This window comes from Ammospiza caudacuta, chromosome 16 (genome assembly GCF_027887145.1).
Source record: "Ammospiza caudacuta isolate bAmmCau1 chromosome 16, bAmmCau1.pri, whole genome shotgun sequence".
Taxonomy (NCBI): Eukaryota; Metazoa; Chordata; class Aves; order Passeriformes; family Passerellidae; genus Ammospiza; species Ammospiza caudacuta.
In genome coordinates, this window is record NC_080608.1 from 17,765,748 (window position 1) to 17,780,902 (window position 15,155).

At 60.6% G+C, this 15,155-nt stretch overlaps 1 protein-coding gene across 3 annotated transcripts in view; it reads left to right on the plus strand.

The window, feature by feature from the left end:
- Nucleotides 1-10,288: 10,288 nt before the first annotated feature.
- Nucleotides 10,289-15,155, plus strand: part of ARHGAP26 (Rho GTPase activating protein 26) — a 99,474-nt gene continuing 94,607 nt past the window's right edge. For all 3 annotated transcript variants that reach the window (XM_058815022.1, XM_058815023.1, XM_058815024.1), the window contains exon 1: nt 10,289-10,566. In XM_058815022.1, coding sequence (XP_058671005.1) covers nt 10,413-10,566 — 154 coding nt within the window. In that variant the 5' untranslated portion in view covers nt 10,289-10,412. The remainder of the gene's footprint in view (nt 10,567-15,155) is intronic.

Below are 15,155 nucleotides of genomic sequence, written 5' to 3' on the forward strand. Positions count from 1 at the left end.
GTGTCACAGCACTGCCACCACCGTTATCAACACGGTAATTGGGTGCCCAGGCTGGGCTGGTGGATGTGCAGGGGAAGTACTCCTGAGTAGTTAAGGAATAGTCTGCATTTGTGTTTTGGGGTTGTTATATTAACTTTTTTTGTTTAATTTTTTGCTATGTAAAGCCCCTGGCAAACCTCCCTGCAGCTGATAAAGGCACAAAGAGTGAGGGAATTAAAAGTACAAAAAGGAAGGCAATGAGGAAGAGTGTAAGTCATGTTTAAAGGATATTGTAGAAACTGCAGTTCACCCAAGTCCAACCCACGAGGAAACAAATATTTAATTGTACAGTAAATAACATATTTTTATGGTTCCAAACCAAATCTCAGAAGCCACATGAATATAAACAGGAATGAGATCAGCTCAGCCCACCTGCATCTGCCATGGGATGGGGACAGCAAAGGGCCAAGAACAGGAGGGGAATGGACAGGGCCAGACCTGTTAACTGGAAATTGTGACTGGTGTCTGGGGACAGATTTGCAGGCAAAGGAACCACTGCTGTCTGCGAGGCAGGATTGGAGAGGAGACTGCTGTGAGGGAATGGGCATTTCCATGCTGGCCCTGGCAAGCTGGCACTCAGCTGGGCATGGGCAGAGTGGGCAGTGGTGCCCGTGGGATCCCCCGGGGCTGCTCTGGAGCCGGGAGCACCTCGGGACCACTGGAAATGCCCAGCTCAGGGGCAGTGCCCAGCTCAGGGGCAGTGCCTGGCCTGGGGGCAGTGCCCAGCCTGGGGACAGTGCCCTGGCAGCAGGTATGGAGTGAGGAGCTCTGCAGGCACCGGGTGTTTTTAACCGCAAACAGAACTGCTGCCCATCATTGCTATCTTATCTGCACCTTTCAAGGGCACGTCCTCTGGCAGCAGCGCTGTGAAAGCCAAGGCAGGCAGTGCCCGGGCTGGCTCTGCCCAGCGAGGAGGGTGCGAGGGCTGGCTCTGTGCCCACCCCCGGGCTGCCCCACACCTCACACCGCACCCTGGGCAGGGGAAATCTGTCCCTGGAAAACAACAGAGATGATGAGGGTCATTTTGTTCTGCTGCTCCCGCAGCTGCCGCCTCACCTGCAGCTCCTGTCCCCTCGTCCTTGGCCCGGCGAGGCCACCACGGGGGACAGGCAGGACCTGGCCCGGGGCTGTGCCGCGGTGCTGACACGGGACAAGGCACCAGGACCTGGCCGTGCCTCCCCTGCAGCAGGGCTGGATGGGCACTGCCCATCCTCACCGCCACCGAGGGATGTCACACACCTGGGCGCTGCCACCTGCCCACCTTGCACCGTCCCCGGTGTCGCTGGGGCCGTGTCCCACCCCACGCTGCTCCTCGGGGGCCGTGTCCCACCCCCAGAGCCCCCGGGGCTGCGGGCACAGCCGGCCCTGGCCGGGAGGGACAAAACCGCCCTGAATTCACCGCTGGAGCCGCAGTGCCCGTCCTGCGGCTGCCGGACAGCCTGGCACAGCTCCCGGCTCTTGTTTCCCTTCCTACAATCATTAACTTTAAAATGTAAATGCTTTCTGGTATTTCTTCCCTTTTCTTGTAAGTCAGGCGGGCCGCAGCGGCTCCGTCCCGGCCCTTCCTGCCCCTCCAGGGGCTGGCCCGGCCCTGCGGGGACTCCCCAGCGATCCCGGCCCTGGGCACCCTCCGGGCACCCTCGGCGATGCCACCGCTCCGTGTGCCATGACAGCCCGGGGCATGTGCAGAGAGCCTGGGACAGGCTGAGGAACACGGGCACAGAGGGTGGGGACAGCACGGGGGTGCAGGGACACCGGGGTGCGCAGTGGCACTGGGTGGATGCAGTGACATTGGGGGGGATGCAGTGGCACTGGGTGGATGCAGTGACAGCACAGGGGTGCAGTGACACTGGGGAGGGGATGCAGTGACACTCGGGATGTGCAGTGACACCAGGGGGATGCAGTGGCACTGAGGGGGTGCAGTGACACTGGGGAGGGGATGCAGTGACACTTGGGATGTGCAGTGACACGACGGGGGTGCAGTGACACCAGGGGGATGCAGTGGCACTGAGGGGGTGCAGTGACACTGAGGGGGTGCAGTGACACTCGGGATGTGCAGTGACACCACAAGGGTGCAGTGACACCAGGGGGATGCAGGGTCAGGCAGGGGGAACCAGGACTTGGCTCCTCCAGCCCCAGCCCCAGGAACAATCCCTTTGTCTGGGCTTCCGGGCAGGCTGGGATAGCTGGTGGGGATTTCCACAGGAATTTCGAGAAGCTGTTTGAAGATATTTTTATGCAGGAAAGGCAGTGGCCTTGCCTAATTATGAGAATTAAAGCGATTTGCGCTGAAGCTGACAGGAGGGAGTTGCTGTACAGTGGCCCATGTGCAGGGCTGGTCTCTGGGCGCTGGGGAGAGAGAGGAAAATCCCCATCCAGATTCCAGGAGCAGAGGCAGAAAGAGAGGGAGCACAGAGGGCTGAGCAGCAGCAGAGGAAATTGCTATTTACACAGGGAGAGGCAGAGCTTCCATCCCTGAACGGGCTGCACCAGGGCTAATGCACAGCAGACACCTCTGGAGCCCCTCCAGAAAGGAAACTAGAGTTTGGTTTGGGAACTTCTGCTTCTAATTCCTGGAAACACAGCTTCAGCTCAATTTCACAGTGGTTTGTGACATTTTTCCAGTGGTTAGACAAATTTTGGGAAAACATTCCTCTCCTTGGAATTGTCTTGTGATAATATAACCCCAGTTAAGTGGTTGGGGGTTTCACATGGCTTCACACCCCTCCAGAGGGGCCGTGAGGAGCAGCCCCCATGTGCCTGGCATGGCTCCTGCCTCCCTAGCCGCAGGAATCCTCGGGCATGGGGTGTCCTTGAGACTTTTTACAGTGCAGGTGCTGAGCCCTGGCACAGGGTGCCCCTGCATCCCTGGCGGTGCCCAAGGCCAGGCTGGACACTGGGGCTGGGAGCACCTGGGGCAGTGGGAGGTGTCCCTGCCATGGCAGGGGTTGGAATGAGATGTTCCTGGATGCCTTTGGTGTCTCTGGGCTCCCAGGTGCTCCCAGGTGCTCCCACCTCTGCACAGGTGCTGCTGGGAGGGGCAGCAGCTGCAGCGTGTCAGTGCTGGTGGATCCAGCCTGGGGTGGGCTATAAATGCTGCTGCTCTGGTGCCTTTGGCTTTGCAGAGCTCCTGCCTGGGGCTGCTGTGCTGCTTGCCCAGCCTGGGGGCCCTGGGGCCTGCTGGGATCCCCCCCTGGAATCCTGCCTGGAGCTGCTGGGACCTGCTGGGATCCCCTCCGGAGCCACTGGGACCTGCTGGGATCCCCCCTGGAGCCACTGGGACCTGCTGGGATCCCCCCTGGAGCCACTGGGACCTGCTGGGATCCCCCCTGGAGCCACTGGGACCTGCTGGGATCCCCCCTGGAGCCACTGGGACCTGCTGGGATCCCCTCTGGAATCCTGCCTGGACCTGCTGGGACCTGCTGGGATCCCCCCTGGGATCCCCCCTGGAGCTACTGGGACCTGCTGGGATCCCCCCTGGAGCCACTGGGACCTGCTGGGATCCCCCCTGGAATCCTGCCTGGAGCTGCTGGGACCTGCTGGGATCCCCTCTGGAGCCACTGGGACCTGCTGGGATCCCCTCTGGAGCCACTGGGACCTGCTGGGATCCCCTCTGGAGCCACTGGGACCTGCTGGGATCCCCCCTGGAGCCACTGGGACCTGCTGGGATCCCCCCTGGAATCCTGCCTGGAGCTGCTGGGACCTGCTGGGATCCCCTCCGGAGCCACTGGGACCTGCTGGGATCCCCCCTGGAGCCACTGGGACCTGCTGGGATCCCCCCTGGAGCTACTGGGACCTGCTGGGATCCCCCCTGGAGCCACTGGGACCTGCTGGGATCCCCCCTGGAGCCACTGGGACCTGCTGGGATCCCCTCTGGAATCCTGCCTGGACCTGCTGGGACCTGCTGGGATCCCCCCTGGGATCCCCCCTGGAGCCACTGGGACCTGCTGGGATCCCCCCTGGAGCCACTGGGACCTGCTGGGATCCCCCCTGGAATCCTGCCTGGAGCTGCTGGGACCTGCTGGGATCCCCTCCGGAGCCACTGGGACCTGCTGGGATCCCCTCTGGAGCCACTGGGACCTGCTGGGACCTGCTGGGATCCCCTCTGGAGCCACTGGGCCCTGCTGGGATCCCCCCTGGAGCCACTGGGCCCTGTCTCCAGCTCCTGTGAGGCCCAGGGCCCTGGGGTGGCACACGGGGGTGTCCAATGCAGGGGTTGGCCAAAGCTTTCCTGCCTTGGCTCTGGCCTGGTGCCCCTCTGGGTGCTGCCTGCTGCTGCTCCATCTGCAAGGGACACAGGGGAGGGTTTTGGGATGGGATGAGGCACTCACAGCCCTGGATCCTCGGGCTCCCTGTCCTGCCCACAGCCCCTGTGCCAGCCTGTGGAGTGCTCACCCATGGAGCATTACCAGACCAAAGCTCCCCTGCAGAACGTGGAGAGAGGATGATCTCTTATGTTTGGAGGGGAAATGAATGGCAGCTGCTTGGCTGGGCCTTTGGGGGGATTTTGTATTTTTCTCCCAAAAAGGAGAGCAAGAATAGGCTGACTGTTCAGCCTTTCCTGACAATGAAACTTTGTCATCTTTATAATTAACCCTGTTATTTAAATACTTCTTCCATGGATATCACTGACAATTTCATAGCCCTTGGTTCCCTTACTTTTCCATTTCAGCTTCCTCCACTGCAGTGACTCCCAGGGGCGTGACTAATTTCACTTTTCCATTTAATTGAGAGCTTGTTTCTGACTTTGTGTGTTTAACTGTAGCTTGGCCAGCTGCTCAATGCCTTGTCACTGCCCAAAATGCACCTGTCAGGCTTTTTCTTTTCCTCCTAAGGAATTTAGAGAACATCTCTGACCAGCTCTTTTTTCAAAAACGTTTCCATCACAGTGAGGTGTGGTGGGTTTTCTGTATTTCTGTGTGCTGTGTCTCAGCACTGAAATAGGGGACACAAAGCACACATTGAGAGTGGCAGCCAGGCTCCAGCACCCTGAGGATCATCCTGGAAACAAAAGTCAAACTTGACATCAGGCTGGGAAGAGCCAGAGGGGTTTGTGAGTACCCTGTGCCCTGAGGAGGATCCTGGTTTGGGGTTCTCTCAGCAGGCAGGGCTGGGGTCAAATATTCCGACAGGAGGAGGGAGGTTTGCAGGTGCTGGAGCAGAGCTCGAATTTAATGAAGTAGTGAAAATGTAAGTAAGCTGCCCCTGAAATTGAAGAAGGGCAAGACAAGCAGCACTCTGGGGAATTGTGCCCAAAATCGACAGAGCTGGGTGAAGTGCCACCTGTGCAGGGTGACAGGAGCAGGGCAGCAAAGCTGAGGGCAGCTCCAGGGCCAGGGGTACACACAGCTCAAGAGTTTTCTCCTATTTTTAACAAAGAATCCAAGGAAACAAGCCTTCCCCACTGGCTGAGAGCACCAGGAGCCTCTCTCCAGCCTGAGCAGTGTCCCTGTGCCTCCTGCACGGAGCTGGGTCCTGCTGGATGTGCTCTGACACCTGCCAGGGCAATGAGAGGAATGTGCCTCTTCTGGAGACAGCTCCCCTCGGTGCACAGCCTGGGGCTTTGTCCTGGGGCTCCTGCTCTCCCTGGAGCTCCAGACCTGGCAGAGGTGGCACAGCCAGGACCTGGGCATGGCCAGGCGGGTGTGAGAGCGGCACAGCACGAGCAGGAGGTGAAGCCAATTGGCTGGAAGAGGAGAGGCTCAGGCTCAGCTGAGGTTACAGGGAGAGGAACTCACGGCCCAGGGTGTGAACGTGGGCTCAGGGAGCTGCAAGGAGCTGGATGCGGGCATTGCTGTGGCACCACGGGCTGACTAACAGGAGATGGCATTGATATTTCCATTCAACGGGAAACCAGCTCCAAAACCAGTTCCAAACCTGTGGTGTCTGGGCAGACTTGGCAGCACGAGTGGCAATGATGAGTCCTGCAAAAATTCATGGGAGGTTAATGAGCTGGGAATTGGAGAGGGGTTGGGAGCAGAGACCCCAGCCCGGTTTGCTTCTCGTTTCAGGGGAGCTGTCCCCCTGCAGGCACTCAGCTGTGTCACTGCTGTTCCCGTCTCCTGTCTGTCTCGCCCACCCCTGCAAATCTGCCTGAGGCCAGGAGGAGTGAGCGCAGGGAGAGAAGTGAGCTGCAGAAGGGAAAAAAAGGAATTGAGGGGGTGGAAATTCATGTGTGACTGTGAGAGGTGCAACGCAGCTAGGAAAAGTACTGTTCCACTCTGAAATAGCAATATCTGAAATCATGTTCTACTCGTGAGCGCTCGGCGGAGGGGGCACTGTCACGCTGGAGGTGTCACCGAGGCTGTTTGCTGCAGTCACATGGAGGAGTTTCAGACAAGAATATCCCCACAGCACATCTCAGGGTAGCGCAGGAGAAGGGGAAGCCCTGGCTGTCTGCCCCAGAGCTGCATTCACAGCCAAGGAAAGGCACAAGGTCAGGGATCAGCCCTCAAGGAGGGCTGTCAGTGCCACAGGCCAGCACACACCCTTTGCTTTACAATGGGGAATTCAAGGGCACGCCTTATGGTGGTCTGATGGGTTATCTGGAGCAGGGCTGTTTTATTTTTGCCATCTACAATGCCTCATCTGTGTCTAGCCCAACAAAAAGAGTCCTGGGAGCAGGGAAGATGTGAGTGTGATACACAGCCACATAACAAGCAGACCTTGAACATTGCTGCCTGAGGGCAATTCCAGGAATCCTCTGCTGTAGCTCCTGCATTCTGGCAGTCGGGATGCCTGCTGCTGCTGCTGTCTCCTGGGCTTTCATGAAATGCATTCGTGCCCGAGTGGGTGGTTTTCCACTCTCCCTGCCCCTCTAACACGGGTTCTGGTTTTTGCAGGTGGGACAGGGGAGGGAGGCTCCAGGATCCCCCGAGGGCAGTCAGGGGTGAGGGTTTATCTCCGAGATGCCCCGAGGAGAGCGAGGGGTGAGGGTTTATCTCCCTGGCAAGGCTCGGGGCAGCCCCTCATGGGGCTCTGTGGCTCCGAGCTGCCCAACGGAGCCGGGAGATGCCGCGGGGCTCGGAGCTGCCTACGGGGACGGGGATGGAGCTGCTCCTCACCTCCCGCTCCCGCTGTCACTGCAGCTTTCCCCGATGGCCGAACCTGAGTGGCAGAACGCTTTCCCGGAGGAGAAGGGGCTCCTCGTGCCGCGTTAGCCGTGGATGTGTCACGGCAGCGGTGACAGTGCTGCGCCGTGAGGACGGGGTGCGGAGGTGGGAGGATGCTGCGCTCAGATCAGGGAGCTGATCCAGCCGAGAGCTCGCTCTGGAAAGAATTGCTGTTTTTCAAACAAACCGGTTGGATCCAGCTGGTTGTGGGACCCACCCAGAGATAACGCTGGGGAGAACAGCTGGGGCTGGGCTGATGCTACTGCAGGGAGAGAGCCCCAGACTGGTTTGGGATGGAAAGGGCCCCAGAGATCACCCAGTCCTAAGCCCTGCCATGACAGGGACACTTTCCACTGTCCCAGGCGCTCCCAGCCCTGTCCAGCCTGGCCTTGGGCACTGCCAGGGATCCAGGGGCAGCCACAGCTGCGCTGGGCACCTGTGCCAGGGCCTGTCACCCTCACAGGGAAGGATTTCTTCCCAATATCCCATCTAACCCTGCCCCAGCAGTTATTTGATCCAGAGCTATCTAATCTAGGTAGAAACTGCTCTCTCTTTTTAATTTTTTATTTTAATGCTGGAGAAGTTTTCTGCAGATGTTCCCTGGGCGAGCGAGCTGTGGGATGTGGGTTGGTGAGTGAGGGAGAATGTGCTAATGTGTGGTCAAGGTCGGCTCGGGGGTGGGAGTGTGGGATTAGGGCAGCCACAGCTCCCACGGCTCTGCGGGGAGGGTGTGTGAGCCCAGCCCTGCCGAGGCTGGCAGCAGGGCTGCCTGTGGCCGGGGCTCTGTCCTGTGCTGCTGGATCCCCTCACCGTGTCCAGCTGGGGGTGAGACAGCCCAGCTGCTCGGAACAATGAATCAAAGCAGGCAAACGTGGCAGGGATTACAGAGGGATGCAAGCTGTTGTATCCACAGGCAGGAGGATGTGCGAGTCTGGGGTGTTTGTTTGCTTATTTTTCCTTTCAGTGATAAACGTTCTCAGGAATGTGGTGGGATTAGTGGGGTGTCTGCGCAGGGCCATGAGCTGGGCTCGATGACTGCTGTTTGTCAGGATATTCTATGGTATTCTTTTGCAGTTTGGATGCACAATCCCAGGGAAATGGGGCTGGAAGATATCCCTGGCTCTTCCTCCCCAGTTCTGCTGCCCTGCTCCCACATTTGGAGCTCAAACACAACGAGTGTCTCCTGCTGAATGCAGCCAGAAAAAGGGGAGAAGATTCCTCGCTGCCTGCCTGAGGCCTCACTTCCAGTGGTATGTGTGGCAGAGCTTTGTATGGCCTCGATTCTGTCCTCATCAGAAAATGACAGTCTGAGCATCATCATTTTCTGTGGTACTGGAAAAGTGCTGAAAAAAATTCAATTTCAAGCCCCAGATATTTGCAGCCTCTAAGGCAGTGTCCTATAAATCTAGTTATAGGTTCTTCTCTATTAGCAGTAAGTGCTGGAGCACTTTTAAATATGAACAATGATGATGGAGAAGGATAAAACCAAAATAGTGCTCCCGTGGCTTTGTGCAGGGTAGAATTAGGGAGCATAATCCAAATAATAACATCTCATGCTTTTATGGGTGCATATGGCGTAAATGACAGCTCATTAAACTTTATATCCTGCCTACAAGATAAGCATGTAATTAGTATTACATCCTTTTTTATAATTAGGAGGCCTCATCCAAAAAAATGTGGCTCACAAGCCATATTTGAAGGCGGTGACTCAGCCTGAATTAGGCTGTGTTGTGAGGATGAAGAGGATCGTGCTTTAGAGGACTGAAAAACAGGGACAAAAGGTTGAGCCGGTGTCAGGCTCCTGTGCCTGCACCCACCCGCTGCAAAACACAGGTGGATGAGGTTTTTAGCACCAGGAGTGGCAGGAGCCGGTGCTGCCAGCCCAGCTTTGGGCCGGACCGAGCTCCGGGAGCGCTGGCCCGGTGCCGGTCACGGCTGGGCTGGCAGCAATGAATGCTCGGGGCCAGCGGGGCTCGCGTTCCCCGGGGCGGCCGAGCGGGGATCGCAGCCCCTCGGGGACTGTCCGCAGGTGTGGCTGTTTGTCACAGCCCGGGGGGACAGGTCACAGCCTCACAGCCCGGGGGGACAGGTCAGGGCCCGGGGGGACAGGTCACAGCCTCACAGCCCGGGGGGACAGGTCACAGCCTCACAGCCCGGGGGGACAGGTCACCGCCGGCATCCCTGCGGCTCCGGCCCGGGGCTTGGGGCACTCCGCTCCCGCCTGGATGCCCGTGCTGGTGCCGGGTTTGTTTTGGGGTTTATTTTGGGGTGTGCCCAGCCCGGGGGATGGCGGTGCCGGTGTGTCCCGCTGTCCTGGATCAGTTCCCCGGCCCCGCGGGGAGGGGCAGCTGCCGTGTGCCCGCTCCGGGGAGCTCCCGGCCGGGCAAGGAGGAGGCTCCTGGCCCGGGCCGCATTCCTGGCGTGCTCCTCAAGGCTGTGCGGAGAAGCCACCGGGGCTGTGTGTATGGCGACAGCCATCGGCTGGGGGAGCAGTGACGGCATCCGTCCTCTATGGAGGGAAGCGGTGACGGCACCGGGGCCGATGCTTTTGGGGACACGGTGCGGGGACAGGGCCCCACAGCTCCTGCCGCGGCCGCTCCACATCCAGCCCTTCTAGGAGATTACGGCTTGATTCTCTCAGATCACACCACTAAGCCCGGGCGATAATCTCCCACACAGATGTGCGATGATGGGAGCAGAAACGTGCGAGCCGCCTCCCGGCCGGGCGCGGAGCGGCCTGGAGCGGCGCTCCCGCAGGCCGGGCGCGGGTTTCCCCGCGGCGGGGCCGGGCCGGGTCACGGGGAGCGGGAGGAGAGCGGGGCAGGGCCGCGGGGAGCGGAGCAGGGCAGGGCCGGGCCCGCCCCGGGCAGAGGCGGCTCCGCAGCGGCGGCTCCGGCCCAGGTGCGGGAGCGGCGGGGAGGGCACGGCCCCGCCCCGCCCCGGCAGCTGATTGGTCTAGCGGGCGAAGAAGGCGGGGATAGGCGGCTGCGGAGCGCGCCCATTGGCCGGCAGCGTGAGGGGCGTGGAGCGGGCGGGCCCGGCCCGGGCGGGGCCCCAGCGCGGCCGCAGCGGCTCCGCCCCCGCGCGGCTCCGCTCCCGCCGCTCCCCGGCCCCGATCCCGGCTCGGCTCGGCTCGGCCTGGACCGGCACCGCGCTCCCGCCGCCCGCCCGCACCGGCGGCCGCGCGCCTCGCCCCGAAAGCCCTTCCGTTCTGCATCTTGCCTGGATTTTTGCGCGCTCGCCCCCGCCGTGCCGGGCAGCATGGGGCTGCCGGCGCTGGAGTTCAGCGAGTGCTGCCTGGACAGTCCGCAGTTCCGGGAGCGGCTGCGCTTCCACGAGGCCGAGCTGGAGAGGACCAACAAGTTCATCAAGGAGCTCATCAAGGACGGGAAGTCGCTCGTCGCCGCCCTCAAGAGTAAGTGCGGGGCTGGGGGCGGCCCTGCGGGACCCCGCGCCCCCTGCCCGCCCGCCGAGCCCCGCCCGGCCCGCGCTGCCCCCGCACGGGGCTGCTCCATCCGGGACCACCCGAGCCCCCGCTGCGGCCGGGCCTGGGGCCGTGCCCGCTCCCGGTCCTGGTCCGGTCCAGCGGGACGTGCGCGGTGCCCGGGATATGCCGGCCGTGGTCCGTGGGCACAGCGCGGTCCTGGTTCTGGCCCATCACACAAGCACGGCCTTGCCCCGGTCCATGCAGGCATGTGTGCTCCATCAGGGCGCATCCATCGGGACGTGCCGGGCTCCGGCCCTGCTCCATCGGGATGTGCGTGGCCGCCGTCCCTTGGCACGTGTGTGGTTCTGGTTCTGCCCCAGCAGGTCCCGCTCCGCGGCCCTCGAGAGTCCCATCCTTTGGGAGCGGTTTTTGGGGCGATGCGTTGGTGCCTGGTTCCCCTGCCCCTCTCCCGGCTGGCCTCTGTCCCGTGTCCGCCCAGGGTGGGGATGCCCGGAGCCCCCGGGATGACCCCTCCAGGGCCATTCCTGGCTGTGACCAGAGGGTCCCTCCAGGGCCATTCCTGGCTGTGACCAGGGGACCCCTCCGGGGCCATTCCCGACTGTGACCAGGGGACCCCTCCGGGGCTGTTCTCTGTCTGCAGGGGAAGCGGAGGTGGCTGCCGAGCTGCAAACCGGGTGGGAGGGGGATGCAGCGGTGCAGCTGTGGCTCCGGGGCTGGGGACGCCCTCACCTGTGGCTGGCAGCGTCCCGCTCCTCCCTGATGCCCGGGCTGGGCTGCTCATGTCCCCACGGCTGGGGCTGGGGACATCTTTACATGGCTGCCAGCGTTGGCTGGGCTGTGCCCTCGGGTGCTGTGCTGGGTGCTGTGCTCCCCAAGCTGTGTTTCTGCTGTTCCCTCATGGGGTCATTGGGGTTTGCTCTGTTTTTGCGTTTATTTCACCCAAATCACAGGGTGTTTCTCTATCCAGGTGTGCCAGTACCCAGCACGCTGGCAGCACATGTTGTCACCAGGCTGTGCCGTGGGGTGACAGGGGCACGTCACAGACACAGGTGCCATGGAGCCTCTGCAGCATCACCTGCCGTGAGCCAGCCTGGCCGGGGTCACCCCGGGGTGCACGGGCAGGTGAAGCATTCCCAGCACCCTGTCCGTTCCCAGAAGGGCTGGTTCTGCTCCCTCCCCTCTGATCTCACAGCGAGCCCCATGGGTGTAGCTCCTCTGTGCTGAAATAGCAGCTGGTAACATCTGGCTCACAGGGACTGCCATTGTACCAATTCTTGGCATTTGGGGTTAAAAGAATCTCAAACCCGACAGCTGTGGGTGCATTTACGGTTCTGCAGGTCTGGGCTGTGTTCTGCTGTGGAGCTTTTGCTGAAGGCAGCAGTGTCTGGCCCTGCCTGTAGCATTCATTTTACCCCAGAACAAATCCTACAGCGTTGCTCTTCACAGAAAATACATTTTGGGAGTGAGCTGCTGAGTCGTGAGATGTCTCTGGCTTACTCAGTTAGCTTGCAGCAGGTGCTGGCTGGGGTGCTGGCTTTGTCTGGCCCTGGGCACACTGTGTGCAGGATTTTGGGGTGTGCTGTGAGCCCCCGTGGGCTCCTGTCCCCTGGCCATGCCCATGGCTCTGCTGCACGGGCAGGAAGAGCGCTGCTGGCCTCTGGAGATAAGGATGTTTTTATGGCTGAATTGTTTTGTAGCTCCTATTGAATGTGTTCCTGGATTAGCCCTTAATTCCTGCACAGGGCTGGGGGAGTTCCAGTGGTGCCCAGGCTGCAGGGACAGCAATAATGCTGATTGTGCTGCAGGGTAAATCAGTGCCCGCCCTGCCTGCCCTGTGCCACCTCCCTGGCACGTGTGGCACCGAGGTGACCCCAGGGTGCTCTGGGGGAGGCTTTGGGCCATGTGGGGCAGGGAGGCTGGGAAGGGGTGTTCCCTCCCTGGCTGGGATGCTCTGGGCCCTCTGTGCATCCTCCTCCTGCTCTGGGGGTGACTTTGGGGGCTGTGAGGCTCTGACTGATCCCTGGTGCTGGGTGGGATCTGGGCTGGCTCTCCCCACCTGTGTCACCCTCCGTGTGACAGCTCCAAGGTCTGCTGTGTTGTGTGAGCCCTTCCAGCCCATCCCAGTGTCCAGCTGCAGGGATGGAGGTGCTGTGCTGCCTGTTGCTGGCTGCTGTATCTGTGTCACTGCTGCAGGGGCTGGCGTGTCACCCGCTGAGCCAGTGCCCATCTGGGGCCATTCCTGACTGTCACCAGGGACTTGCTTTTCTAAGCCAGCTTTTATTTTTCAGTGGTGTTTCCAGGTGGTTTTGGTTTGTGTCCCCATGGCTGGGCATGGTGGCCTTGTCTCGCTGTCATTGTCCCCATGCTGCTCCTCAGCTGCTGCTGTGCCTCGTGGCTGTGGAGCTGGGCAGGCCGGGGCAGCAGACCCCAGGCTCAGGACTGTGAGTGAGTGAGGGGCTCTGGGGGTTTTGGGCCCTGGGGCAGTGCCTGCCTGCAGCCAGAGTTACGTGAGGGCTTGGCCATATCCTCTCTCCTTTTCCTTCCTCTTGCCTCTTTGGCTGAACGTTTCACATCCTCTTTGTCTGAGGGCAGGCTGGGAACAGCGTGTAACTGTGGGGCTGCTGGGCTGGGCAGTGAGGGCAGGAGGATGAGGAGGGAGGAAGAGCCCTCTGCAGAGCTGGGCAGAGCAAGGCACGGGCATGCAGGGATGGTGAGACTGGAGTGAGGACATGAACAAAGTCTCTGCCAGGCTTTGCTGAAAGGGCTGCTCTGCCCTGCTTTTGCCCTCAGTGTAGGTACAGAGAGAAACAGGAATGATTCACAACACTTTCTCCTTCCCTGAGAAGAAAGAATAAATTCAGAAGGTTGAAAATGATCCTCATTTGCTGAAGGGCTGGTCCTGCTAAATATCCTCAGATGCCAAGGGCATCTCTGGAGTGTGTGTGTGTCTGTGTGTACATAAATGCTGTTGGATCTTTTTCCCCAGCGAGTTTCTGTGCCTGTTTCCATTGTCTCCCTTTGCTGCTTGGCTGGTATTCAGTGACCTGGTTTTCAGCAAAACGTGTCCCTCTTCCTCCCTGATCCACCATCCATAAATTATTCAGAAAGTTTTGCAGATGCAGAGACTTCAAGTGTGACATAAATAATGAACTGGAAGCCTGGATGCCGTGAAACTCGTTCTCCATCCAGCACAGGGGCTGTGCTGGCCGTCAGGAGCAGGGATGCTGGAGGATTTCATCCCTTCGCATGTCCCTGTGCCCGTGTGAGGGCAGGCAGGCTGGTCCCTGTGCTGGTATCACCTCCAGCCCTGTGCTGGCATGGAGGGAGCTGAGCCCGGGCACCCAGAGGGTGATGGGGAGATGCCCACAGCTCACTTTGGGAAGCCAGCAGCACACCTGGGGATGGAGGATGTGGGGCTGCAGGGCTGCCAGCCACTGCCTCCCTTGTGCTGTGGCACAGGGCTGAGCCTGGCACCCTCCTCTTCCTCCTCCTCCTCTCCTCCTCCTCCTCCCTGTGCTGTCGGGCTCCGTGTCCCAGTGGCCGTGGGGCTGTTGTCCCCTTCAGGCCCTGCCTGCAGCCTGGTGCCCTGCCACGTTTCTGCTGCTTTGTTTTCCTTTTCCAACTCCCAGGGACTAATTTGAAGCCACCAAAGCCGTCCCCGCCCTGGCTGTTGCCCTGCTCCCATGGCACAAACTGCAATTTGTGTGCTGGGGCTGGGCTGGGGCGGCTCTGAGAGCCCCCTCCCCACAGGGCGCAGGGGCTGGGTCCCAGTGGGGCTGTGCCATGCCCTGGGCTCCCATGGGGAGGGCACAGCTGGGCTGGTTTGGGGTTCTGGGTCATTTTTCTGGCCAGGTCACTGCAGGGCTCAGCGAGGAGGGATGGGATTGAGGGGTGATGCTGGGCTGGACCTGGGTCTTGCAGTGCCTGGGAACCCCTCTGGCCCCCCTGGCTTCCTGGGGCACATGCTGGGCACTGTCCCACAGGTGCCCTGCCAGCTCTGCCCCCACCAGCGTGTCCCCTGTGGCTGTGGGGAGCAGCTGGGAGGTTTGCTGTCACAGAGGTGTGGTGTCCCTTCCGTCTGTGCCTGCAGGGTGTGATTTCAGTGAGCTGCCCCCTGTGTGCCTGCAGCATCCTGTGCTGCCCCATGGGAATGCCAGCAGGGCTTTGCTGCAGCCCTGGCGTGTTTCCTGGGACACATCCTGCTCTGGTGCAGCTCTAAACGTGCAGTTGGCTGCTGGGATGGTTCCTGGTGGTGCTGTTGGTGCTCCAGACTCAGGGATGTGCTTGCTCATGCGTTCTGTCCCCATCTCTGCAGCTGCTCGGTGACACTGAGCCCCTATGGGGTGTCTGTGCCCCTGGCTGTGGGGTGGCAGAGCCTGTCCTGGATGGAGCTGCCCCTGGATCTGCAGCAGAAGCGAAAGTGAAACTTTTGCCCAGTGTTTACTCAGTTCAATTGACACAAACAAGGCTTGGGCTTCGATAAGGAAACTGTCGGGGATTGCCCCCTTTGCCACTTTGTCATTGTTTGTGCATCCTGCTCCCCACGGCCTGGTCCA